Genomic DNA, 27,111 nt, shown 5'->3' with positions numbered 1-27,111 from the left:
CAATTCAAATAATTGTGATGGGGATATTCTGATCTTCAGTCATTCTTCCTCCTTTCTCAAGTTCAGCATCTGGCTCACCATCTTTCTTTCATCTCCAACTCTTGCCTTTATATTGGGAACTTTAATAACCCTCAAACTCCTTAATCCACCAATTCCTCAGCCTCCTTTAATCCCAAGGCTGACTTTAACTGTACCTTAGCCACACACAGGGATGATTACACACGCAATTTTACCATTACCCAAAAGTGTTCCACTTCCCTAATGGGAATCTCTGACATTACTCAATGTGACATAACCTGCCATTACTGTACTTTTCCCTGTTTTACCTCTCCCAAATCTATTCATCAAGGCTTCCATAACAGCTAGGTGGTGCAATGGATAAAGCATTGGCCCTGGAGTCAGTAGGACCCGAGTTCAAATTTGGCCTCAGATACTTAGTAGTTGTGTGATCCTGGACAAGTCACTTAACTCTGATTGCCTCCTTCCATGTCTCCCCCTGCCTCCCCAAAAAAGACTTCAGGCAATGTGGCATGGTGGATAGCGACCTAGTCTCAATGCCAGGAGGTTCAAGTCCTGTCTTTGACACATACTGACTGTGTGATCCTGGATGAGTCATTTAACCTTTGTTTTCTAGACAATTTTCTAAGACTATGAGTTGTAGAGAAGGCACAGACCTACACTGGTAGATGGAGCTTCCTCATTTGGAAATTCTCTATATAACTCCAATCCAAGACGGCTGTGAGGATACAATGAAAGACAGATATCTTTGACCATGTAGGAAGAAATGGCTAAGGGACTCCTGGGAGAGCGAGTCAGAGAGAATGAAAGATGAAGGAAACGAGGAAAGGCACTGATTCTGAATGGCTAAAGGAGACCCACAGGGAAAAACTGGCACCTCAACATGTCCCTGATTCCTGGGGACTGAAATCTCAGAGACTGCTAAGAGTGAATTTATGGAATGAGATAGTTCCGCTTCCCAACTGAGCTGAGATTTCATCTCACTCAAGTCAAAGAGCCCTCTCACTCTTGAGTATTCTGTCACCTAAACTAATCTGTCTGCCTTTCCTAATGACTGTCTTGCTTGCTTTGACAAAGATATTTGCTCAATATCTTCTATTGCTTTTGTGTAATAAGTACTTCTGTGGAGGGAAGCTAAAGAATATGACATTAAATTAACTGTTATACTTCAGGTTTGGGGCAGAACTATTCCCCTGAGTGATGAGAGTTTTTATCAGGCTTTGAACCCCCAAAAGACTCAGACTCATAGACTTCAATTATTGTAATAAGTAAATATAATTTGTACATAATTGTAATTTATAAGTAAGTAAATACAATAATAAGTCTTGTAATAAGTAAATATAATTCTATTTTTAAAAAATCTAATATTGCATTTTTCCCAATTATGTATAAAAACAACTTTAACATTCTTTTCTTTCAAATTCTGAGCTCCAAATTCTCTTCCTCCCCATCTCCTTCATTGAGAAGGCAAGCAATTTGACATAGGTTATATATGTGCAGTCATGCAAAACACATTTCCATGTAAGACATGCTGTGAAAGAAGACAGACAAAAAAGTCCAATACTCTTCTTGAACCTAGGAAAGTAAGGAAGGGATTGCCTGGCTATCATCACCTTCCTATTCCCCACAAGGGTGAAAGAAACTCTGATCTTCCTAAGACATGGGGTGGGTCATTTCAGAACTATTTATAAACCTTTTTTCTTGTGGACCACCTAATATTAGTACTGTTATGCCTATACCAATGAAATTTCAGGTCTAGCCCCTATTCCTAACTTGGTGATACTGTCAAGGAAAGACTGCACGGAAATGAGAGCTCAGAGAAAGGCAAAAGTTTATTTTGTAACCTCCCAATTTGCTATTTTTCAGTGGTGCAGCAGGGTCTGCTACACTCTATCTACTGTAATTACTTCCATCCTGTCTGGCTGGCAACTATGACCTTTTCTATAACGTTTATAAGGATATGTTCGCCCATTAGGATTTTTCTGTGTCATTCTTTTTCTTTGTGAATATAAATAAATTGATATAATTTATTAGAAAACATAAAAAAAGGGGAAAAAAGAAAATTCATACTTGTCTACACACCTTAACGGATAGCTGCATTGCCGTCCTTTTTCAACTAATATTATAGTCTTTGCATTCATTTCTCTCCTGTGCATAAATCAATTCCTTCTCCAAAGACTAAGTAGGCATTCATATATAGAATCCCAAAGGATTCTTGAGAATCCCCTTCATCAAAATTCCTTGTCCTCTTCTCTGATAAGAAGTCTATAAGCCATTTTCTTGGAAATGGCCAAGCAATTCAGAGGGAAAGAGAATTCTTTTGGGATATTTGTGCCCACAATGCTTGTTTGTTATTCTGCATAGCTACATAAATACAATTGCTTCTTGGTATTTTTGTTTCATATTCCTAAACAAACTGGGAAGGTGTCTCCTTGTCTCTAAAAGGCCCAGAAAAGAGTCTTATTGCCCCACACGACTGGCTACCATGGATAACAGGCTTTTGTATCTCTTTCTCAATAGATCTTGAGGTAGTATCAGGAAAATAAGCCCTTCAGGCCTGTGCTCCTTATACCATTTAATTAGTTGCAATTCTCAATAATTCCCCAAACTAGCAGTAAATAATTAAATGCTTTACAGTATTATTCAAAGACTAGAAATGCTTTTATCCCTCTTCATTCTGACTTTAAAAAATGTATTCCTTTGAGATTCTAGACCTTTTGTCTCTGTGAATATATTTGTTATCATTTTGTCTAGCATCATAAAGTATCCCTCTGACAGACTGACTGGTAGAGCGCTAAATCTTTGAATGAATTTAGTTAATATCATGTTTATTATATTAACACAACTCAACTACAAGCAATAAATCTCCCTGCAAATAGTTTAGTAATTCTCTTAAAGAGAGTTTTGCAGAGGCTGTGGAAAGACAACTCTCAAGTGAGGGCTGGTGGAACTGAATTTGTCCAACTATTTTAGAAAGTAAATTGGAATTATGCTAAGAAAATGACTAAAATGTCCATATTCTTCTTCTGCCCAGAGATCCCAATGCTAACCAGAAAAGTCCCCTTTATAGCATCTTTTCTTGATAGCTTGTTCTCTACATAGAAAATTACATTCATTTGGTTTTCATCCCAGTGCCATTTGGCAGACCAGTCCAAAACAAGCAGGCTTATTTCAGTCAGTCTGGTTCTAGCTTAGACTTCGAATTTCCTGCATCACCCTGTCCCTCCTCTATGTTTCCTTGGCAGAAGCCAGAGAATCATTTCTGCAGCTAAAGGCTTTTTTCTTTCACGTGAGAGTCTTACACATAAGACCATCAAGTAAGTGACTGAAAATCTGATCATAGAGGGAAGGGTCCTCCTGGGGGACCCTCAGCTCTCACCTTTAATTCCCTGTCTCCATGAAAGGAGCTCATATGAAAGCAATCTTCTGTGGTTAGCATGGGGCAGATTTTCCTTTCCAAATAATAATAATAATAATAATAACTTACATGTACCTGGTGCTTTAAGATTTGAAACTGCTTAGCGTATATGAATGCATTTGACGTAAAGGAACTATACGCCCCCAAGTTCATGGCTTTGCTTTGGAAACCTGATACTTGTGGTGGGTAGAGCCCAGTAAATCATCAGTATAAAAGTCACAGCAAGAAGGTTCAGTAGAAGAGGGAACTTCTCTAAGTTCCTTAGAATGTGGAAGAACCTGTTCTGCCACCAAATAGGCCTGAACATGGTGCTATCCAACAGGAAGGCTGTACTCCCATGTATTACACAAACCACAAAGGAAAGAACACTGGACTAACTGAGCAGTAAAAGGGGGCCCTGGGAAGACCTGCTTCTGACAGATATTAGTTCTGGTACCATGGACAAGTCAGTTAACTTCCCAGTGCCCCAGACAACTGTCCAATACTTTAAGTTATTGATGGTGCTGATCTGCCAGTAGTTCCCTTCATGGATTAAATCATAGGTCTGTACCAAAAAGTGAGGTAATATGAAGTCATGAAGATCTGGATTCAAATCTCATCTCTGATGCTTATTGACTGCTGGTAATCATTGTTTCTTCATCTGTAAAATGAGGATGGCAATAATACCCATAGTACCACCCTCAGAGGATTGTTATGAGGTTCAAATGAGAGACCTTTGTGAACATTCATGTAATATAAATTCAATGTAATGTTGATATAAAATTATTATTATTATAAATCTAAGTTATTAACTATTTGCTCCAGATTAACATTGGTTCATAATTTGACAAATAATTTCCTGAACTGCATTAATGGAGGGAGTTTCCACACTGGGAGTACCAATGGTCATTCAATCACTTATCTGGAATAAAAATGAAACACAAAAGAGATCAATTTTCATTGAGAATAGAATGTGAACTAAATAAGTTTCATTTGCAACCTCCAATGAGGAGGATCTAGGCTAGGATGATGAATATTTTTGGGGTTCTGAACCCAGGTAATTAGATCTGTTGCCTCCCTAGTCTATGTAAATGCTGATTAGCAAGCGTGATGGCTGCTTAATTTCACCACAAGGAGGCACCCAAACTTTGTTGTTGTTCCTGATTGCCTCTAAGTCCAAAGAGAATTCATTACCATTTTTAAGCAATAATTGAAGAGCTGTGACCACTAGTTAATAATGATGACAACTCCCAGTGAAATACATTTGAGTGCATGTGAAGCTTTTAAAGCCTCACACTAAAGCTGTGTTGGGTAGGAAGGGCATATATTATTATCCTGATTTTACAGTTGAGCAAACAGGTTGAATTAACTGGGTCCAAGGGACCCAGAATGTGGCAGAGTCAGGACTCGAACTCAAGTCCTCTGACACTAGATCCATGCCAGATATTTGGCATGTGGAGCAAGACATCACTTCCAAATTATAATAAAACCTTATAGACTCAAAGCAGTGGAAAGGAAGGCCATGGTGAATTGAAGAAAAGTAGTGTCTGCAGAATATTTCTAATGAAACTCAGCGTTATTGATTTTGAGTCCTTATAGTAATAGAAAGTAATTATTGCAAAATGTTGCCAAGAAGTGATTCTGATGAATCTGTTTTAGTGAATAGGTTTTTGTTGTTGAGTTGTTTCAGCCATGTCCAACCCTTTGTGACCCCATTTGGGGTTTTCTTGGCAAAGATACTGCAGTGATTTGCCCTTTGTGTTTCCATGACACATAGTAGGTGCTTAGTAAATATTTGTTCATTGTGACTATGGCTATTTAGGGAGGTAGCATGCTATGGTGGAAAGAGCCTTGGCTCCGGAGTCAGAGCACCTTGATCCCAGTCTCGCCTCTGATGCTCACTTATCTGTGCGGTATTGGGCAAATCACCTTGCTTTCTATGCCTCCATTTCCTTAACTGTAAAGTGAGATGATGAACTGACTGTCTTCTGAGGTCTCTCCTAACTCTAGATCTATGAACTCCCTAGGCCTTAGTTTCCTCACCCATAAAATGGTGGGTTTGGACTAGTTAATTTCTAAAATCCCGTCAGCTCCAGCATTCCATAAAACCTCTGAGAAACATTCTCTGTCCAAAGGTTTTTCAGACATTGTTTGCTTCTGAGCTGTCTTAGCTATGATATTTAAGTTCATATATGATATTGACAGTGGCTTCTGGTTAAAATGGTGAAATGAAAGGTCACAAAGAAGCCTGGATCTCTCACATGTTAACTCTAGCATAGATCTGAAAAGGACATCCCCACCCCAAAGACCAAAGATAAAGAAATCCAAAAAGAAACTGAAGTAAGCTTCCCTACCCAGGCTACAATGGCATAATAAGCCATCCAGAAACTACTGTAGTTAGATAAAGGGACCTCATCAGGGAAGGCAGCATGAGAGCAGATAAACATGTCACAGTGATGGAGGTATTGAGGGAGCCTGAGCCTGTGAGAATACCACAAACTCTTCCAATAAAGATAGGAACTGGCTGAAGCAGTAAGAGTTGCTGTACTCGGGAAGCCAGAAGAATCTTCCACAAAGACAAAGCACCGACCCAAAAGGTTCCAAGCCAGTGCCTGTTTCAATTATCACGTGTCTGAAGTCTGGTCCTGACCTTGGCTTGTCAGAATACCAGAAGGAGACCAAAATGGCCTGGATAGGTCACCGTCAAGGAGACATTGTCTGACAGTGCACATGTTGCAGCCACAGTGGGTGAAAGGGACAACCTAGCTCCAAGGCATCTCCATGGAGAAGCCTGTGCACGATGCTTGAGTCCAGCAGAATCTTTGCCATTTCGCTGGCACCAGTTAGGGAGATAACAAAGAACAGAGTTAGTTCTGACTTGATTATTGGGCAAAGAGAAGGAGAAGGAGAAGATCTGATTTGGACCAAAGAAGACAGGTAGAGACACTGAGAGTGGGGCTATCCCCTTCAGATTGCCAGCAACATTCAGACTACTGAGGATCCAAGATGGTTCTCCTGGTTCTACTTACTTCATTCTGAATCAGTTCATTCAAGTGTTTCCAGGTTTGTCTGGAACTACTCTTCCTTTCATCATTTCTTATAGCACAATAGTATTCTATCATATACATTGACCATAATTTGTTCAGCCATTCCTCAATTGATGAGTACTCTCTCAATTTCCAGTTCTTTCCTACTCAGAAAAGAGTTGTAAACATATATACATGTGTGTGTGTATACATACATATATATAGTACATATGGATCCTATTTGCCTGTCTTTGATCTTCTTGAGACATAGGACTGCCATTACATGTACATGTATACAATATACATTTTTTTTAATCATAAAAGAAAACTGTCCAGAGCTATTAGAACCAGAGGTAAAGTTAAAATAGAAAGAATCTACTGATCATCACCAAAAGAAACACCAAATTGAAACACTCTGAAATTTCATAGTCAAAATCCAGAGTTTCCAAGTCAAAGAAAAAAAGTACTACAAGGAGTCATAAAGAAGGAATTTAGGCAGCACAGTGAGGATCATGCAAGACTTAGCAGCAATTACTGAAGGGAGAGAACATGTTGGAATACAATATTCTCCAAGGTAAAAAATAAAGTCTTACAGCCAAGAATAACTTACTGTGCAAAACCAAGGATAATCCTTTGGGAGAAAAAAATGGATGTTTAATTGAATAGAAGACTTTTATGGGCAGAACTGTAAAATGCAAACATTGAAATTAAGAGAAACTTAGAAAGATTTTTGAGCAATTTGAGATGCTAAACAAGGATGAAATGTTGTTAGAATATAGCCAACTGAGGAAAAAGAAACAAGTGTCATTTCAGAATTCTATTGTGTAGGTCACAGAATCAGTTAAATGAGAAAATACAGATCTGACAATGTAATTTATTCAACTCTGACGACTTCCTGTTACCGCTATAATAAAATACAAACTCCTTTGCTTAGCTTTCTTTTAAATCTGTTTTTAATTAATTTATAACATTTACAAAATTTGTGAGCTCCAAATTCTCTCTCTCCCATTCCTCTCCCATTGAGAAGGCAAACAATATATCAATTACACATGTGAAGTCATACAAAACATATTTCCATATTAACCATGGTGAAAAAAACACACCAAAACAATAAAAAGCAAGAAACATAAAGAAATTGAAGAAAAAAGTATATTTCAATATGAATTCAGAGTTCACTAGTTCTCTCCCTGGAGGTAGATACCATATTTCATCCTGGATCCCTTGGAATTACCTTGGCCCATTATATTTGTTAGAGTAGCTAAGTCTTTTACTGTTGATCTTTGCCACAATGTTGCTGTTACTGTGTACAATGTTTTTCTGATTCTGCTAATTTCACTTTGTATCAGTTCATGTAAGTCTTTTCAGGTTTTTCTGAAAGCATCCTGCTCATCATTTCTTATAGCACGATAGTATTCCATCACAGTCATATATCATAACTTATTCAGCTATTCCCCAATTTGTGGGCATCCCCTCAATTTCCAATTCTTTGTCCCCACAAAAAGAGCCGCTATAAATATTTTTGTACAAGGTCCTTTCCCCTTTTCTTTGATCTCTTTGGGATGCAGACCTAGTATAGGACCAAAGAGTATGCACAGTTTTATAGCCCTTTGAGCATAGTTCCAAATTATTTTCCAGAATAATCGGACCAGTTCACAATTCCAGCAACAGTTCCTCAATGTCCTTATTTTTCCAAATCCCCTCGAAGATCTGTCATTTTCCTTTTCTGTCATGTTAGACAATCTGGTGGGTATGAGGTGGTGTCTCAGGGTTGTTTTATCTCAGTTGTTGCATTTCTCTAATTATTAATGATTTATTGTTATTGTTGTTGTTTGTTCTTTACTCTTGAAGACAACCAATGACATCAGGGAGGTGGTCTTGACTTGCAAGTGAATTGAATTTGTCGGGCCTAGAAGGCAGGAAGACTCATCTTCCTGGGTTCAAATCCAGCCTCAGATACTTAGTAGCTGTGTGACTCTGGGTAAATCACTTTATCCTGTTTGCTTCAGTTTCCTCATCTATAAAATTAGTTGTAGAAGGAAATGGCAAATTATTTAGAGTATTTCATGTCTCTATTAATAATTTGATTTCTTCTTCTGAAGGCCTGTTCATAGCCTTTGATCATTTATCAATAGGAGTCTGTTTAGCTTTTAAAGCCTTTCATGACTTGATCCCAACCTATCTTGCCAGTCTCATTGGACATTACTCTCCCTCCTACATTCCACAATCCAGTCAAACTGGATTTCTCTCTCTTCCTTACACATGACTTTCATTAAAGTGCTCCATATGAAAGGGAACACTGTGAAGAGACTGTATCTTCCATCAGGCACTAGAGATACAAGTAAAATTATAAGCCCTGCCCACGTCCCTACTCACAAAATGTGGTCAATTGTGACATAACCAGAACACAAAACCGAGGCTCTCTCCTGTGTTCAGTGGTTACCCCCAAAGGCAAAGGGGGTTCTTCCTTCTTAAACTGAGGCTTTGAGATCATGACCTTTCCCCATGACTTCTCCCTGGCACATCTGCCCCGAAGTCAGTTATCTACAGAGCAATTTAGAAAATCAATATCTTAGCACGCTGTATATCCATAGATTAGAGGGACATGGATTATTCCCAGTTTAACTCATTTTTAACAGGGATCAGGGTTTGATAGTGGCCTGGGTCCCATCCCCAGAGTGACAGCTTGCTTCTTAGCTTGATCTTCAGGGACAAACCTTAGTTTCAACTTACATCTAGTTGTTCATAATCAAAGCTAAAGTTTCTCTCTCCACACCTGGGACAATGTAGATGCAAGATTCTTCCTGACATGTTGCTGGGTTCCCTGAAATTTTCAGATAAAAAATGCACTTTTAATCCTCTGGTCCCAGCAACAACTCCAACACCTGGCAGATGATTGCTGTTGTTGGTTCTTTGTTTTCAGAGAGGACCAATGACATCACAGGATGAGAGTCTGACTCACGGGTGAATTGGATTTAGGGGAGTCAGAGTCACACGAAGTCATCAGTCTCATCCAGGATCACTGAAGTCCAGTGGCAGGACAAAAGTGAGGATGACAGGTGATGATCTGAGATGTGGTGGATGACCTTGGCATCTTCGATGTCTGACCAAGCTAGAGGTGCTCCACAGCATTTGCTTCAGTTGCCTTGAAACAAATTGTTCTCCTCTGCCCATTCTGCCAAGGGAAGTCTTCACATGCCCTTAATTTGCTTACAGGTTTGAGGCCTACTGATTACCCTCAACCTGGTTTAGCCCATCTGCCAAGGTTTTACTGGGGTGTGGCCACACCATATGCTACAGTTTCTGGGAGCTGCAGGTGAGAATGGGTGGAAAGGTGGACACCAAAGGTGGATGAGCATCCCTGAAAAGCGCTTGGCAAGCCCTCACCCCAGAGGTGCTTGTCCTTCCTGAGCACCCCATACACCTGGCAGATTGTAGTCCATAAATGCTTGTTGATGACTTGCTGGCACATAGCCCAGTGCGATATCTAGCAAAAGCTTCTCTGCTGTCATGGAATCATAGCAGGATTAGTTATACAAGAAAGGATCCATACTTTCCCTTCCAACAAGTCTTTGAAAATCATAGAAGTTATGGATGTATGGCTGCCAAAGCAGATATGTGACCTAGATGTAAAAGGTAGCATCACAAACAAGTGAGAGAAACATGGGGAAAAAACTACCTGTCAGATCTATGTATAGCGGAAAAGTGCATGATCAGTTAAGGGATAGAATCACAGGAGATAAAATGGATAATTTTGATTACACAAAATTTACGTTTTTTGCACAAATTTAATAAAACTAAGATTGAAAGAGAAACAATTAACTGAGAAAAATCTTTGCACCCAGTTTCATAAGGTCTCATTTCCAAGAAGTATAAGGAACTGATTTAAATGTATAAGCAAAAGAGCCATTTTCTGATTGCTAAGTGGCCTAAGGATGTAAACACATAGTTCTAATTCAATTTAATAGTATTTATTAAGTGCATGGTACCTGCCAAGTGTGAGGGATTCAAGGATTAATTGTCCTCAGGGAGATAACTGTGTACTTACAGGTCAGCAATTTGAATAAATAAAGGGTGAATTGAACTAGCTAGGTGGATAGAGTGCTAGGACTAGAGGTTGGAAAATTCATCTTCCTGAGTTCAAATCTGGCCTCAGACACTTATAGCTGTATGACCCTGGGCAAGTTACTTCACCCTGTTTGCCTATTTCCTCATCTGTAAAATGAGTTGGAGAAGGAAATGGCAAATCACCGTCTCTTGGCCAAAAAAACCCCAAGTGGGGTCATGAAGAATGGGATGGGACTAGGAGAAAGTGACTGAATGACACCAAAAAGGAGGGATAATAAGTGATGAAGAAGCAGATGTGTAGAGCAAGAGAGGTGAAGGAAGATGAGGTTTTTGTTGCAGAACCAGAGAATGTTAGAGCTGAAAAGTACTATCAAACACAGCGAGGCTAACATCTCATTTTACAGATGAGGAAACTGAGCCTGGAAGAAAGAAAGCAACTAGTCCAAGTTAAGTCCAAGCTAGTAAGTGGCAGAACAGAACTTAAACCCAGCTTTAGAGCAGGGAAGAAAAACAGGGAGACCCAAAAAATGTCAACAAATAAGAAAATGAGAAAAAAATATTCTGCAGTAGGAAATGAAACATTTTCAAGTTCCACACACTTTTTCTACCAAAGGGAAAAGTTTAAAAAAAAAAAATTCTTTAAAATTAATACAGTATTAGATATGATATGATTGAATGTGTCTTTACAATGAAATTATTGCCAGAATCTTTAGCTGAATTTAAAATTATTTATTAAATTAAATTAAGATATTCATTTTTTGAAATTATCTGACAATTTTTTTAAAATTCCATGAGCACGTCATTTAAGCCAACGGCAACAATAGTGATTAGACTTCATAATATTTGGGGGGTCATTAGGGCATGGGATGCATGGATATATTAACATGGCAAAATATTGTTAATGGAAAATGTTTCTAATTAACCATAATGCTTATGTGGGGAAAATTTTGAGTCTGATTTGAGAAAGTACAAGAAGAGTGCTGGCTCTCTGCTCATTCAGGAAGATGGAGTTGGGTAGGGATTAAGGACAGTGCTGACTTAAGGATGTGATTCAGAACTCTACCTGTGTTCCTAGAGAGAGGAAGAACAGTTAATAATTGTGAAGCACTTAGCTCAGTGCCTGGCACAGAGGAGGTAATGAATAAATGCTTATTCTGTACCCCCATACTTCCATAGCTCCACAGTGGCCAACCTCATTTTATTCCACTTCAGGGCCTCTTCTAAAGGTTGTGTTGATAAACTATTTCTGTGGCTAGGGGTAAAATGTGTTGCCGTTCCATCATTTTTTAAGTCTTGTCCAACTCTTTGTGACCCCATCTGGGGTTTTCTTGGCAAAGAGAGTAGAGTGATTTGCCATTTCCTTCTCCAGCTCATTTTACAGATGAGAAAACTGAGGCAAACAGGGTGAAGTGACTTGCTCAGGGTCACACAGCTAGTAAGTGTCTTGAGGTCACATTTGAACTCAGGTCTTGCTGACTTCAGACCAAACATCCTAACCACTGCATCACCTACCTGTACCTTATGGAAAATGTATCCTTGTTCATAGCTACACATTGCCTCAGTTGCCTCATCTGAAAAATGGGAATAATAGCACCTATTTTGCAGGGTTATTGTGAAGGTGAAATGAAGTAATTGAAGAGAACTTAGCAAAGTACCCGGCACATGGTAAGCACTATATGAAAATTATGGAAATCCCAGATATGCTTTTTTAGTTCATACCTGTGATTTCATTGATACAAGGAACTCTCTCTGTTAATACAGATGGACAATTTTCCTGCAGTTTATAGCTCTCTAAGATGTTCAATAACCTGCCCAGGGTCACATACTCTAGGTATGAGAAGCAGGATTTGAACTCAGTTCTTGGTGTCTACAAAGCTAGTTGCCTATCTCTTTTGCCATGTTGCTTCTTATGGAAATTTTTATGTACCTTCAATTGCATTCCCTCTCCCTGTATAAATGTGTAAGGTTCTCCTATCGTGTGAGGCATCCCTATCTTTTTTGGAGATGGAGAAACTGATAGAGGGAGTCCATACTTTGCATTAATAATAGCTAACCGTATATGGTGCTTTAAGGGTGGCAAAAGCAGATGAAGCAGAACATTGCTGCTCCTGCCTCCGAGTTCAACACCCAACTAGCTGCAGCTTTTATATTTAGCATGTTATCAAACTCAAAAAGCAAATCACCAGGTCAATCTCATCCGTCCTGAGTCATTCAGGGTAATGAGGAGTGGCACGGATGCCACCTGCTGGCAGTTGCAAGAACTACAGACTAGGCCTTACACTGAGGAACAGACCATGCAGGGCCCTCTGGGGACCCAACTTAATATATCCCTGTGTCAGCCCATTGGCCAGTGCCATTTTCCATAAAATTTGTATGTTTTTCCTTAACTTTAAATAAAACTTTCTTTAAATTTTGTGAATTGAGGGATTGTGAGGGGAATTGGTGTGAGCCCTGTTGATTCCTTACATATATATCAACATAATACCATGACATAGTGAATAAATGAATTTTAAAAAGACCTTTGTTAGTTACTTACTACATTCCAGGCATTGTGCTAATTCAAGATTCAAGACAGTCCCTGCCCTCAAGGAGCTCCCATTCTAATAAGGGGATGGTAGACAGCACAGGGATATTTTGGTCTGGAAAGACACGACGTTAAGTAGCATCATAGGGCAATTTATTGATCATTCAGGAATTACAGTGTTAATTTGGCTACAATGCCCAGAGCAGGGCTGTTTTCTTATCTGTAAAATGAGAGGTTTGGAATACTTGGCCTCTGAAAGTTTAGAGATTTTTTTTTCCATTCCAGATATATCCCAAGTACCCATGCTAGAGTTGGGTCAGAGAGACTGAGAGGGAAGAATTAAAGTTAGATATTATTAGACATAATTAATATAATACAAAAGGTAGCAACACAAAACTGCTCAGTTCCTGCATATATTTCCCTGTACTTAAAGTCTCCTAGATCAATTTGATCATCTCCTCAAAAGGTCCCCAAAAGAAAGGAGAAAAACTTCAAAAACATTTGTTTTTTGTTTCTTCAGTTCCATTTTTATCTCATTTGAGAGCAAGCTTACAAATTGTGGGGGCTAATGCACCCAAAACATACAAGCAAACACCTATATTAGGCTACTGAAGATCTGAATTTCTGTTTCTGAAAGAGGTCCTTCAGCTGCTGGTCAGTTGTGGCCTCCTTCTGCTGCATGAGCTCAGCCGTTCCTTTGGTCACTCCCCAGGCATCAGGTTTGGACATGGAAGGGCAGTATGGCCTACCAGAGGCCACAGGAAGAGACTCCCAGTACTCTCTCCTTGCCCTGTGTGAAAGAAAGGAATTTTTGATGGGATGAGCTATTTTTTGTGCCTTTAAGAATCCATTTTATGCATTTGCAAATTTGCTGGTCTTGGCAGATGAACGTTTGTGTCTTTGTAATTTCTGTGCAAACTTTGGCTTGCAATTCTAGCACAAATACAGGGATCAAAAATCAGCTTCAATATTTTCCCCACATGAGTTATGGCTAATTAGCTATTTCCTACTGACATAATATTTTTGCCATATGAACATATCAATACATCTTAAGCTCCAGATATCCATATCTCCAAAACAAGTTGAAGCCTAATCTTTGTGGTTGCCTTTAACTTTAAAAATTTAAGCTGGGAGAGGTCCCTCTTCTATTCTGGTAGAACATTAGGATGTAAAATGAATAATTATTCTCTTAATGACCTTTGCACAACAAGGGCGTGGCTCAGAAGTCAAAGAACTTGGGTTCAAATCCTGCGTGGGAACAGCGGTACTTAAATCGTCCTGGGCCTCTATTTTCCTCATCTGCAAAATTGGTGGTGGGAAGTGAGGTAGTGGGGCAGACTTGCTGGCTTCTGAGATTGTTTCCAGCTCTCAATTATGATCTCAATATGGCCTCAAGTATTTAAAAATTGATTAGTTTTATCGTGCTCAAATCTTTAAAACCTAAAATACTCCCATTAATATTTGAATGTCCACTGTTTGCATGGCAATATCAGAGCACGCTATCACGTCATTCGATTATGACTTGTTGAGAAGTCTAATAACTTTGAAATCTTGGATAGTCATCATTTTCTAAAGGAGTTTTTATGAAAATAGTTCCATAAAATAACTCAGACCTGGTAAAGGGGAAAAATATAGCGCAACTTCTCATGATCATCTAATACTGGAGAGCCAGTCTTAAGATATAAAAGGCACATTTATATGAGGCTCTTAAAATTCTCTGGCACTTTCCCAGAGAATCAGTTCTAGCATTTGTTTAGGTCAGACCAGGTCCCCAGAACCTTGTAACCAATTTAAAATGAGGAAGAAAGGGTAGTACAATGCGCTTACCTTGCCCTGATCCAGGGCTTGGTGTGCATGCTCAGACCACTGCCCCAGCTGCCATGTTTTTCAGAAGCATCGGGCAGGAAGCCCCTTTCAGGAGCCAGCTCCTCAGCAATGGCTCTGATGTGATAAGGCTCAAATCCACAGCAGCCTCCGATGTACCTGACGCCCAAGTTGTAGGCTTCCCTGGCATATTTTTGAATATCCCATCTGGTAGTAACTCTGGGTTCCAGACCTGTAATGGAAAAGGTTTTAACTTCAAGAATATCCTTAATGAACATAAATCTTGACAAAAAGGTTAGACTACATTTTTTTTTTAAATCTGATTTAAAAAAACAAATCAAAACATTTTGACCAAAAAGAATGTGTTACCAAAACCAGAAACAAAATTGAAGAATCATTTTTAATGAATTACAAATTCATTAGTCAAATACATTTGATTAACAATTGAAAAAAAATCACATTTCTTCCATATTTCTCCCCCTCCTCCCTCCTAGCATCCATCCCTTATGATAAAGACTAGGAAAAAAAAAAAAGGGGAAAGGGGGAAAAATTAGAAAAGCTGATCAATACATTGAAAAAAGATGACATTATACTTCATATGCAATATTTTACACCAACAATGTTACCTGTTCCTGTCCCCCCTCGTCCTGACTTTTGCAAAGGAGTTTGGAAGCCAAATTCTTTATTTTTTTTTTGAATTTTTGGAGGCAATAGGGGTTAAGTGACTAGACCAAGGTCACATAACTAGTGTCTGAGGCCAGATTGGAACTTAGTTCCTCTTGACTTCAAAGCTGGTGCTCTATCCCCTGTGCCACCTACCTGTCATAAACTTATGAAGTATTCAATGATAAATTGCTTTCATTCATAGGCTCATAGATTTAGCGTCTGAAAGGATTTCAGGCCACCTGGCACAATCCCCTCATTTTATAGATAAGGTGCTGAGGTACTGGAAGGTTAAATATCTTGTTCGGGGTCACCCAGGTAATAAATAACCAAGCTGGAGTTCAAACCCAGGTCCTTGGAATTTCAATCTAGTGCTTCTCCTAATGTACCACAAAGTTTGATAGAATTAAAATTATCCCAGTGATATTTTTTCTTCTAGACTTCTAGAAGATCTAAGGAAGGTATTTATTTTTAAGAGGATGAATATGCTGGTATTTATTCTGGATTTTATTTTACTTTTTATCTTGTTATAATTCGACCTTAAGTCTAATACATTTCTTATTCTCTATTTTTCCATTTTCACCCAATGCCATGGCCTGGCTAAAGGAAGAAAAAATCGGAGGTGGGATGGGATGGAAGGAACAGAATAGTGAACTTGGAGTTGGGAGATCCTGGGTTCAAATCCTGCCTCTCAAACCCACTAACTGAGTGACCAAGGGAAAGTCACTTATTTTGAGTCTCAGATTCTTTGTTCATAAAAATTGAGATAATTATAATACCGCTCTACTTTGTAGAGTTGCCATAAACCCAAAAAGAGGTCACAAATAGCCTTGCTACCATTGATTTTTGAAATAGATCATTTGTTTGCATCCCATAGCTTACCAAATGGAAATTCTGGGAGATCGATAAATCCTTGTTTGCCGCAGTCTGGAGTATGGTAAGCCAATGGCTGTGTCATCAAATAGGCTTTTAATCTGGCAGCCTCCAAACCCTCTTTCATGAGTTTCACAGTTTTTAAGCTAATTGTGGGGTCAAAATGGCAGTTCACACCAACAATGGAAGCTCCTAAAGGTGGGAGGAACATATTGACTTAGCCATTTTATCTCTTATCACCTTACCATTCTTGAACCGTTCAAGAACATCTGAGATTTTTCTCAGGGTAAGTCACTCTCACCTGAGGTACTCTAGGCTTCCCTAGGCAGTTTCCTAAGGACCTGAAATTCATTGCCCATTGGCCAGTCCTCTGTTGAGAAAAGAGCCTGGAATGGAGCTAAACCAGTCCTAGTGGTCACACGGTTACCACGTCCTTTCAGCATAGTAGGACCTGCCTAGATGAGTCATTCAGCAAGCATTGAGTAAGCTTTTACTGTGTTCCAAGCACTGTGCTAATAGCTGAGGGTGTCAAGAAAGGCATAAACACAGTACCTGTTCTCAAGGGGCTCCCATTGGAATGGACGGGGGGCAGGGAGAGACAGCGTGCAAGGCTGTCGTAGCCTTCGCTATGGCAGGGCCATGGCAATACATCAGTGGGAGATTAGTTGGGGCTCTTCTTCCATGTTCTGAAATCACCTTGAAATGATCCTCAAGAAGGTATCTAGGTCAAGGTTTTTATAGTATATATTGTAAAGTGGTGACCTTCTGTAAGACCTCCTAATTGCTAGAATGTTTTATATCTAGGTATAGGTATATTATCTATCTATCTCTCTACCATCTATCTATCTGTGTGTATGTATACATATATGTGAATATTTATAGTGCATGTGTGTGTGTGTGTGTGGGAATGGCAGCCTTACAGAAGACTTCCCTAGCTGTAAGAATATTTTTATACACACACAGATGTGAGTACAGTATATACGAATATACACATTTATGTATAAACCCTGGCCCAAATATCAACTTGGAGATATGTATGTACATGTACATACATATGCATACGTAAATGTGTGTGCACATATAGACATAACATTCATATGTACACACAATTGTATATCTACACATATAGCGTATATGAATATGTAGTGACATAGATTACTATATAAATATAGATGGATCACTGTCTCTATATAAATCTTTATGTACGAATATAATATTCATAAATGACTATACATATGCGCATATATACATTAATATATGCGCGGCAGTTTATAGGACAGCGCAGAAATTCAGAAGCTTCTTCTATTTGCCCTATATTCATGGTTAAAAAAATCAATGGTTAGAAATCTTTTAATATAGCTTCTAGTTGGCACCCATGTATGTCACAGTACATGAAAAATCCAGTAAATGAAAGTTTAAAGATATTTTAGGAAGATGATTATTTCTCAAAGGAGACTATTTTGTACTTAGAAGTTACATCTATTACATAAAACAAGATACCCTCATGGATCAGAAAATCCAGCTTAGCCATTGGCACCCTGGTTTAAAAGCCGCTAAGGTCTGAAAATTCATTTGGCACAAATTACTGTGACTTTTGCTTACTGTCTTAAAAGAAAACTATGGGTTTAATTAGGGAGGGATTCATTAGGAATGTTTCTACCATTGGCGTTGATTTCCACCTCCTAATTGCAATTAAATTTGCCTCTTAATAGCCATGTGAGTTCCTGAAGAGAGAGACTCTTAAAGGGTGATTTTCCTAATAGCTCAAGCCAGTACAGAGTTTGATCCAGTAAAGTGCATTTTTTCATGACATCAAAAGATCTGTCAAAGTGTTTGAGTCCTCAGCTATGCATTACTGCTCACCTGCTTTAACTAGCCGCACTGCGCATTCTCCGGGTGACACACCGTGCAGATCTCCTTCTGGACCAATGCACATAGTAGCAGCCACTGGCTTTCCAGATCCTTTTAAGGCTTCAACTGCCCACACAGCTTCTTCAACATGCTCAAAATACTGAAAGAAAATTTGGTTCAAATTCAGTGTTCCCCTCATTGCCCAAGACTAAAATTATAAAAGTCTGCTGCTTCCCAGCTTTTGGTTCTACTAGCTCAGAGCTTCTTAACTTGGGCCTCAGGAACTTTACAAAATATTAGGGTAACTACATTTCAACATAACTGACTTCCTTTGTAATTTATGTATTTTATTTTATGCATTTAAAAACATTATTTTGAGAAAGGGTCCACAGGTTTTCACTGTACTGCACAGGGGGTCCATGGCATCAAAAATGTTCGGAACCCCTGTATTAGATCTCTCTAATCAAGCTTCGCAGAGGGTTGGAAAAACAACAGGAATGATTGTCGTTAGTTGAGCATCTTTGAAATAGCCTTAAGCATCCTGCAGAAAGTAGAAGAGCTAGCCTCAGTGACCTGGTGTCCAACGAGCTAGTTGGCTCTGTCTGTGGACTGACTTACCTCGGCAATCAGAAAGTCCACATTCTTTTTTATAAAGACCTCTAACTGTTGACGGAAAATCTTTTTCACTTCAGTTTCACTCTTGCAGCTCAGGTATGATGGCGTCTGACTAACTCCACCAGCAACCAAAGCATCTCCTTCCGCAGCCACCTCCAGGGCAATGTCACAAGCCGCTTCATTCACTTTCTGTCCCTAAAATAAGAAAGCGTGTATTATCATTGAATTTTCATCGGGAATTAAAATAAAACTGTAATTTAAGGAAGCAAAAGTTATTGGTCTTCCATTTTACAGTTAAGAAAAAGGAGGCTAATGGAGGTTGCCCAGGGTACGCAGCCAGGAAGGGTCTCCCGTTGGACTAGAACTCACGTCTTCCTGACTTTAGCAGTGATATCCATTGAGCCACCTAGCTGCTACCCTCCTACTTTAAAATAGTAATCTCTAGAACAAATAAGCATAAAACCTAGCATGTTAATAATGGGGAATGGCATCCTTTTAATCTATGCTCCTTTGATTATAGCAGACGTTTCTTATAGGGTTTAGTGTGGGGCAAGGGTGTCTCATGTAAAGCAAGGAGTAATAAGGACTAACAGAGATGGCATCATTTGGCAGCCTTCCTTCAATCTTCAATCTACTTCTCTCATTTCATGGCTCTTGCTTTGAGGCACACCATAGTTTTTATTCACACACACACGCACGCACGCACGCACGTCATTTCTGCCATTCTCAAGAGTCCTGAAGAGCACCGGTGTATTGTGAGAATTCCAGAGATGCCACATCATTTCAATAATCCCACAAAGGGATCTTACTTACAGATATTTTCTCTGCAACATAATTCCCTCTGTTCTCCAGCTTGTCCTCGCTAGCATAGAAGGTGAAGGTCTGCATGACATTGGAGCCTGCTCGAAGGAATTCCCGATGAAGCTGTCGCACTGTAAGTGGAAATCAAGTGCAATCATTTTCAGTAACGGTTCACTAATCACTCAGTGACCTATGACCTGAGGCACAGATAACGTACCAGCAACACCAAATAGAATCACTGACATGTTTTTAGCATTTATCGTTTGTAGTGATTCCCACATATTTCATTTGATTTCCACAACCTGTGAGGTTATTACATAGGTGACATTCTCCTTCTTTTATGAATGAGAAAACAGAAGGGAGAGTGCCAGTCCTGGATTCAGGAAGATCCATCTTCCTGAGTTCAAATCTGGCCTTGGATACTTACTAACTGTGTGCCCCTGGACAAGTCACTTAAATCTATCCATTTGCTTTAGTTTCTTCATCTGTCGAATGAACTGGAGATGGAAATGGCAAACCATTCCACTATCTTTGTCAAGAAAACCTCAAATGAGATCCCAGAGGAGTCAGACATGATTAAAAAATGACTGAACAACAACATAACATGTAACAGTTTTACAGAACCTAGTTCACCTGATTCCAAGGTACTGTTAAACTGTACCTTTCTATTTCCATTGGAAATAAAAAGCTCAACTTTTGGAATACTTGGAAACAGAAGGAGGTCTTCTGGTCGCCCAAAGTCTTTTCTAGTCCTACTAGTCTTTATTTCTTTATCACAGGACTCTGGAAGCTCTAACTCTAAAATCCTGTTGCACCATTAAAATCTGAGGGTAACCTTTTTATGTTTAGCTTCCCTTAAAAAATCAGAAAGTTCTTAGAGTTCTATCTCAAATGCTAAAGTGCCAGACAGATATTCCACAAGGTTGTTGGCACTGGTTTAAAAACGGCACATGATTAGTGCAAGCTACAAGTATTTATGTGGATGGTGGGTGTGTATACATGAGCATGAACAGGAGCAGTGACAGTGAGACAATGGGGAAAACCTATGAAAAATAGTCTTCCTGTCCTGCTGCTGCCCCAGTCCCCTGGGGAGAAGAACCTTTACATCTTGGAAAAAAGAACATGTTCTAAAATACCAAAAACACAAGGCTGCCTCACTCTTTAAAAATATCTTTCAATGGTAGCCTTACATTGAAGAGCTAATATCCTTCAGTTTTATGATTTGCGTATGAAATGACAGGTAAGAGATTCCATAGTATTTACCCTTTCCCACAGTATAAGAACAAAAACAACAGTTTGTGATTTTTAAGAATTCAAGAATGAACACAGGGAAATGCAAATGTTTCATCTGGTGCATAATTAGTTCAGGAAACTTATTATCATATCCAACAATAAGATGAAAAACCAACCCACCTCTTTTCCATTTCTGAGGGTTTTATTACTCTAAATTTTTATCATTACTCTAAAATAATTATTTTAATAAAAAATTTTATTGATAATAAAATAATCTTATTTAAAATAAATTCATTATTATTATTCTAAAATACTACCGAAGCCACTGAATCTACAAAGGCAAGCCCTGTAAAAATTAACAGAATCAGCAAATTTGTTTTAAGATGATAAAACATGCCTTACCCTAGCGTCACTTGACATTAAAAACAACGTGAATCCCAAGGAGAACGCCATATTGCAGAGCACTCGTAAGTGTTGCCCATCTCCTCGTGCATGTAGTTATCTACTGCTGGCAACAGAATGCAGGACTAAATGATGGTGCAGTAGAATGTGCACCATTTTATATTTCAGCAGAATGTGGACTAAATCTATGGACTGTCAAAACCCCTAGTTGTTCTTAAGTCACAGAAAAGAAATCTCAAATGCAGCCAAAGAGCAGATGCTAAAGAACTGAAATAATCTACATTTACATGTATTCATAACTGAAATGGAGTTTACTTTGAGCCAAAGTAACTCCAACAGGACTCACGCAGTTTGCTCAGTAAGTAAGAGTATGCTAATGTGTGAGAAGCGCTTGTTTGAACAGATTATTTCTTAACCAGGGTTCATTGCCTGTACTACAGTATCATCTGCTGGCCCTCACTTCTCCCTCTGCCTTCCCTCCCTTAGGTCATCCTGCATCCTCTGCATCCTCACCATGACTTCCGCTCCTTTGACCCCTCAATTCTCTCCCAAACCATTTCTTCTGCAATAGTCACTCTCTCTTCTCCCCATCTTGGCCCACAGGTGAAACAATTCAACTCTACACTATTTTCCTGTCTCGAATCCCTTGCTCCCCCTTATATCACCAGTTAAACCCAGCTAAGCCTCAGCTTTGGATTACTCCCACCATTCAATGTCTTTGTGTCTATTCACATACTGCTGAACAAAGATGAAGAAAACATGCAGCCATTCTGATTGGGGCCACTACAGACTTTTGTTCCACAGCCTTGGCTGGGTCCTTACTGTTGCTAAACAATCTTCCTATTATACCTCCCTCCAACTCCCACTAACTCTCTATTACTATTATACCTCCCTTAGCAACTCACTATCCTACCTTCCGTGGCTGCTCCAGCAAAGCTTTTCATCCTTCCTCAAACTTCCCATGGCTTCTCCTCCCCTCCCCCCACCTCAGTTGAGAATTTTGTCTTATATTTTACAGGAAAAATTGCAGCCATTCACTGTGAACTCCTCTCTCCTCCCTCATTTCCTATCATTCAGATGACTTTTACCATCTTTTCCTTCTTTACCCCTCTTTCATACAATGAGGAAAGGCCTTACTCCTTACCCAAAGTTAACTTCTCTACTTATTCAATAGATTCTTTCCCATCTGTCCCCTCCAACAGATTGTCATCCCTACTTGCTCATTTCTTTTCCATCTCTCTCTTCTCTACTGGCTTTCCCTTTACTGCCTACAAACATACCCATGTCTGTCTCATTCTTGATCCTTCCAACCTCACTACAGTTTTATTTCTCTTCTGCCCTTTGTAGCGAAACTCCTCCAAAAGGTCATCTACAAAAGGTGTCTCCACTATCTCCTCTCTCACTCTCTTCTTACCCCTTCCAACCTGGCTTCCAACCTTATCATTCCACTGAAACTGCCCTCTCCAAAGTGACTAATGCTCTCTTAGTTGCCAAATCCAACGGTCTTTCCTCAATCTCCATTCTCTTTGACTTCTGCAGTCTTTGACACTTGCTCACTCTTTCCTTTTTGATATTCTTTTCTCTCTGGGCTTTCTGGAGATGAATCTCTCCTCTTCCTACCTATCTGGCCACTCCTCAGTCTCTTTTGTTGGATCCCCTTCTAGATCACACCCCCTAACCATAAGTGTCCCTCAGAGTTCTGTCCTGGACCTTCTCTTCTCTCTCTCTGCTTCTTTACTTGGTGATCTCATCCGCTCCCATGGATTGAATGACCATCTTCATGCTTATGATTCTCCAGATCTACCTTTCCTGCTCAAATCTGACAGCTGACTTCCAGTCGGGCATCTCCAATTGCCATTCAGATATCTCAGACTGGATGTCCAGCAGACATCTTGAACTCGAATATGTTCAAAAACCAGAACTCATTATCTGCCACCCTAATACCTCCCCTGCTCCTATCTTCCTATTTATTACTGTAGAGGACAGTACCATCCTCCCAGTCCCTCAGGCTCCCAAACTAGGAGTCATCCTGGATTCATCACTATCTCTCACTCCCAAAATCCAAGCTGTTGCCAAGCCCTTTTGATTTTGCCTTTGAAATATCTCTGACATGTCCCCCCCTTCTCTTCTCTGACACTCCCCCCACTCTGGTGCACACCCTTATCATCCCTTGACTGAATTATTGCCATGGTTTGCTGGTGCATCAGCCTGCTGGTGTGTCTTCCTGAATCGTCTCTCCTTACTGCAGTCAATCCTCCATGCAGCCACTAACACAATTTTCCTAAAGTGTAGGTGCTGTCTTCTTACCTCCCCTACACAATAAACTGCAATGGCTCCCTATTGCCCTCAGGAGCAAATACAAAATGCTTTATCTGACATTCTGGCTCCCTTGAACAAAATCAGTTGGATAAAAGTGGAAATTTACAGGTGACTAAACAAGAGGGAAAGTCTTTCCATTAACTAACAAGTGTTAATTAGTTTAGAAGTGGTGTTAAGTAGTTTAAAAATATTAAGAAGTAATAACTAGTTAAAAACCCCAGTTGTTTCATTGTTGCTTTGGAATTTCTTCATTTTTCCTTGGCCACTCTTGCCCTCCTCTTCTCTAAGCTACTAAATCCTTTGAATAATAATAGTAGCTAACATTTTTATTGCAGTTTATGCTTTGCAAAGCATTTTACAACTATGATCATTTGGTCCTCAAAACAGCTCTGGGAGGTTGGTGCTAACATCCCTGTTTTACACATGAGGAACCTGAAGGAAGCAGAACTTAAATAACTTGTCCTCGGTCACACAGCTAGAGTCTGGATTCAGAACTCAGGTCTTCTTGACTCCAAGTCCAGACCTCTCTAGAAGAAACTGAGCAGAAGAGACCCAGGCATCTCTTTTCCCATCCAATCTGGACATTTCCAGAGAGGCTGGGGAAGAGACGAATCCATGGGATTTTCTTTCCACAGTGTCCAGTACACTACCATGCATGGCAGATATCTCCCCTCCCCTTTAATGGTCAAGGAAAAAAGAGGCTTGCTTAGCTTTTAACAAGGGAAGCATGTTCTACACAGGACAGAATCTCAGTGGTAAAGACATATAACGTCATATAGCCATTGCCATGAAATGACCTGCTTCTGGGTGTTCAGCTGCAGCTTCTGGAGTCCAGGGCCCGGCTTTCACATACCCTCTTTTCTCAAGGGCAAAGACAAATCCCCCGTCTCCAATGACAATCTCTCCAGCATCCAAACGCTGGAGAATTCCCTAAAAATGAAGGGGGGGAAGGGAACAAAGTGGAGTTTTATCAAATTTCCTGAAAGACATTTCCACATGTATTTCCTTTCTATGTATTATTTTTGTAAAGTGGGACCTAGACTGCTGGACATGTATACGATTTTTAAGGCAAGTATCTTCTGATTAAGAAATTATTATCCTTCCGTCTCCGCTATTCATCGCTCCCAAGAAATCGGTGTGCCTTGGGAACAGGCACGAGGCGGATGGAAGGAAGTCATGGGACTCCCGGAACTGCCCGGCAACGCCCTTCAGCTTCCCGCGAAACACCCCTGCCCTTCATCGCAGCTCTCTGACTGGCCCGCTGAATGGGAAGACCGGGAAATCGAACTTCGGACCTTGCGGGACCTTAAAAAGTACGAGGAACATCAGCGCCTGTAGAGCCCCGGGGGGGCCTTCTGGTCTGCCAGTCGGTTTTACAGGCAGAGAACGGAAGATCAGAGAAAGGAAACCCCTTCTTTAAGGGACTGCCGTCTGGGGAACTGCTCTTTCTTTTCTCCCCACTGAGACGAGGTCTCTTCAGCAGGCTGGACAGAACCAGCTCCTGAACTTCGATCCCGACAGCATCTGCCTTAGAGACCAGCTGGAGAAAGTTTCAGTGGGACATTTCGCCTACCTTAGAGGCGGATCTATTTACACCATCCCTCCTTTCCCTCCACCACCCTTTCCCTCACGCTAGCCCCAGACCTCTGGTTTCTCCCCGCATCAGCCACCAATACTTTACCTCTCGGGCTTTTCTCGAATCCACAACCCGAGACCTACTTTCTTCCCTGCTCTGAGTCCCGGAGCGAAGTCTCAAAACAGACCAGAGCCAAGTACATCCCCCTGCCCTCAAGGAGCTACCATATAGCCCCTCCCGCCGCATCACCCCCCCTCCCTTTCCCCCGGACTTCTGGAAAGATTTCGGAGCCTCAAGATCCGAGGACATGGGAATGGGGGAGATGTTAAGGGGTAGTAGCTGACTATGGGGCACCTAGAACCCAAATCCAGAGAGACAGAAGATCTGGTGGGGACCCTGTGGGAGCGAGAGAGAAGGCAAAATCAGACAGACGGAGAGATGGACAGAGACAGTGAGCGCGTTGGCACCGCGGGACTCACCTTCTTCACCTTTTTGCCTCCGGCAGGTACCATCTCTCAGGTACGCTGGCTTTTCTCTGGACCTGGGTGGCGGCAGTGGCTGCGATCCTGGCTAGCGAAGTAGCAGAACCCCTCAACGGACCTGCGTCCTTATACCTTTCTTGTGGGTGGGGTGGGTCACTTTCTAGTGGGGTGGGATCGCCCCTGTCCAACACCAACGGTGGGTGGAGAAACACGCCCCCCAGTCTCCTCCTTAATTAGAATGAGGATTAAGCTTGTTTAGTGAACGCTGGGCTCACAGTATTTTGGAGAGATCCGGGCAGGGGGTACCGCAGAATCCCCGAGCTGCAATAATCAACATTGCCCAAGGCAGGAAGCCATCAAACACGTTACCAAGCCCTCCAGACTAACAGCTGCCATTCACCTGAACTGGTTTTCTGCAGTTTCATTCTTTCGTCACAATCCCTCACTTCCCCGTCATGCCCCTAAATTTCTATATGGGCTTTTATTATATAATTTTTATTATCCATTGCTCTCCTCACAGTCTTAGGGTCCAGAGACTAGCCTTCTTGGGGTGACTCACACGAAACTCCATTTCCTCTCAATGCTTTTGCGCTGCCGATGACAGTTCATGAATTGAATCCTGTTTCCTTCAAGGCTGAGTTCAAGCATCTCCTTTTTGGGGGGCGGGTTAGAGAGAAGTCAAGGCAATTGGGGTTAAGTGACTTGCCCAAGGTCACACAGCTAGTAAATGTCAAGTGTTTGAGACTAGATTTGAATTCAGGTCCTCCAGGGTCAGTGCTCTATTCACTGTGCCACCTACCTACCCCTGGACATCTCCTTTCCATTGTCTTTCTTGATACATATGTCACATCCAACAGCTATTGCCTTCTCCCTAAACTTCTTTACAGATAGCAGTGTTGGTTGAGACGGTCAACAGAGTTGGTTGCCAATATGGCACATACCAACATGGTACATAGCTATCAGTTATATTAATAGTAGCTAATAATAGCTTTTGCAATAGGGACTAAGTAAAATCTTTGTAGAAGTGTCAACTGGCTGCATAAACAATAAAGCTATATTTACCCCCACGACTGACCTTGTACTATCATACTCAAATACTCCTTGCAATCTCAAATATTACATCTGGCAATGGGCAACATGCAATTCAAGAGGTCAGTTCTAGAGTGACTCCTAAATAACTCTATACGAAGTTCTTGTTTCAAAACCAACTAAGATTGTCTTAGAAGGAATGAAAGAACATCTCTTAAGTACAAGTTGAAAATCAGAGTAGGCTATTTTTCATCTCCATGTATACAAGAAGAAAGCTGCTCAACAACATACGGGAGCAATACTTAATTTAGCAATATTGATATTAAAATACTGCTTACTAACCCCAATTTAGTTTGATAGAATATTGAAAAATAAGTGAAAGGAAGGAAACTACACATATAATGGGCAGCTTC

The 27,111-nt window shown here is 40.4% G+C and overlaps 1 protein-coding gene across 1 annotated transcript; it reads right to left on the bottom strand.

Annotated features, from left to right (window-relative positions):
* Window positions 1–13,009: 13,009 nt before the first annotated feature.
* LOC140502096 (betaine--homocysteine S-methyltransferase 1) lies at window positions 13,010–26,051 on the bottom strand. The gene is made up of 8 exons (XM_072606421.1): window positions 25,667–26,051; window positions 24,409–24,541; window positions 19,670–19,788; window positions 18,860–19,051; window positions 18,254–18,401; window positions 16,400–16,582; window positions 14,858–15,086; window positions 13,010–13,820 (listed from the first exon to the last, which is right to left on the bottom strand). The coding sequence occupies exons 1-8, from the start codon at window positions 25,697–25,699 to the stop codon at window positions 13,631–13,633; spliced, it is 1,227 nt and encodes a 408-aa protein (XP_072462522.1). The 5' UTR covers window positions 25,700–26,051; the 3' UTR covers window positions 13,010–13,630.
* Between the last annotated feature and the right edge of the window lie 1,060 nt (window positions 26,052–27,111).

The sequence above is a fragment of the Notamacropus eugenii genome, chromosome 4 (genome assembly GCF_028372415.1).
Source record: "Notamacropus eugenii isolate mMacEug1 chromosome 4, mMacEug1.pri_v2, whole genome shotgun sequence".
Taxonomy (NCBI): Eukaryota; Metazoa; Chordata; class Mammalia; order Diprotodontia; family Macropodidae; genus Notamacropus; species Notamacropus eugenii.
Note: the sequence above shows the minus strand (reverse complement) of the source record. Positions and strands in the feature narration are given on the sequence as shown.

Excerpts from the sequence above, each read along its gene's own strand:
- LOC140502096 (XM_072606421.1), bottom strand. The coding sequence starts at position 25,699 with ATGGTACCTGCCGGAGGCAAAAAGGTGAAGAAG. Across the intron at positions 16,583-18,253 it reads AGTGCGGCTAGTTAAAGCAG|GAGCTTCCATTGTTGGTGTG; the intron begins GTGAGCAGTAAT and ends TCCCACCTTTAG. Across the intron at positions 13,821-14,857 it reads AAGCCCTGGATCAGGGCAAG|GGCAAGGAGAGAGTACTGGG; the intron begins GTAAGCGCATTG and ends TCTTTCACACAG.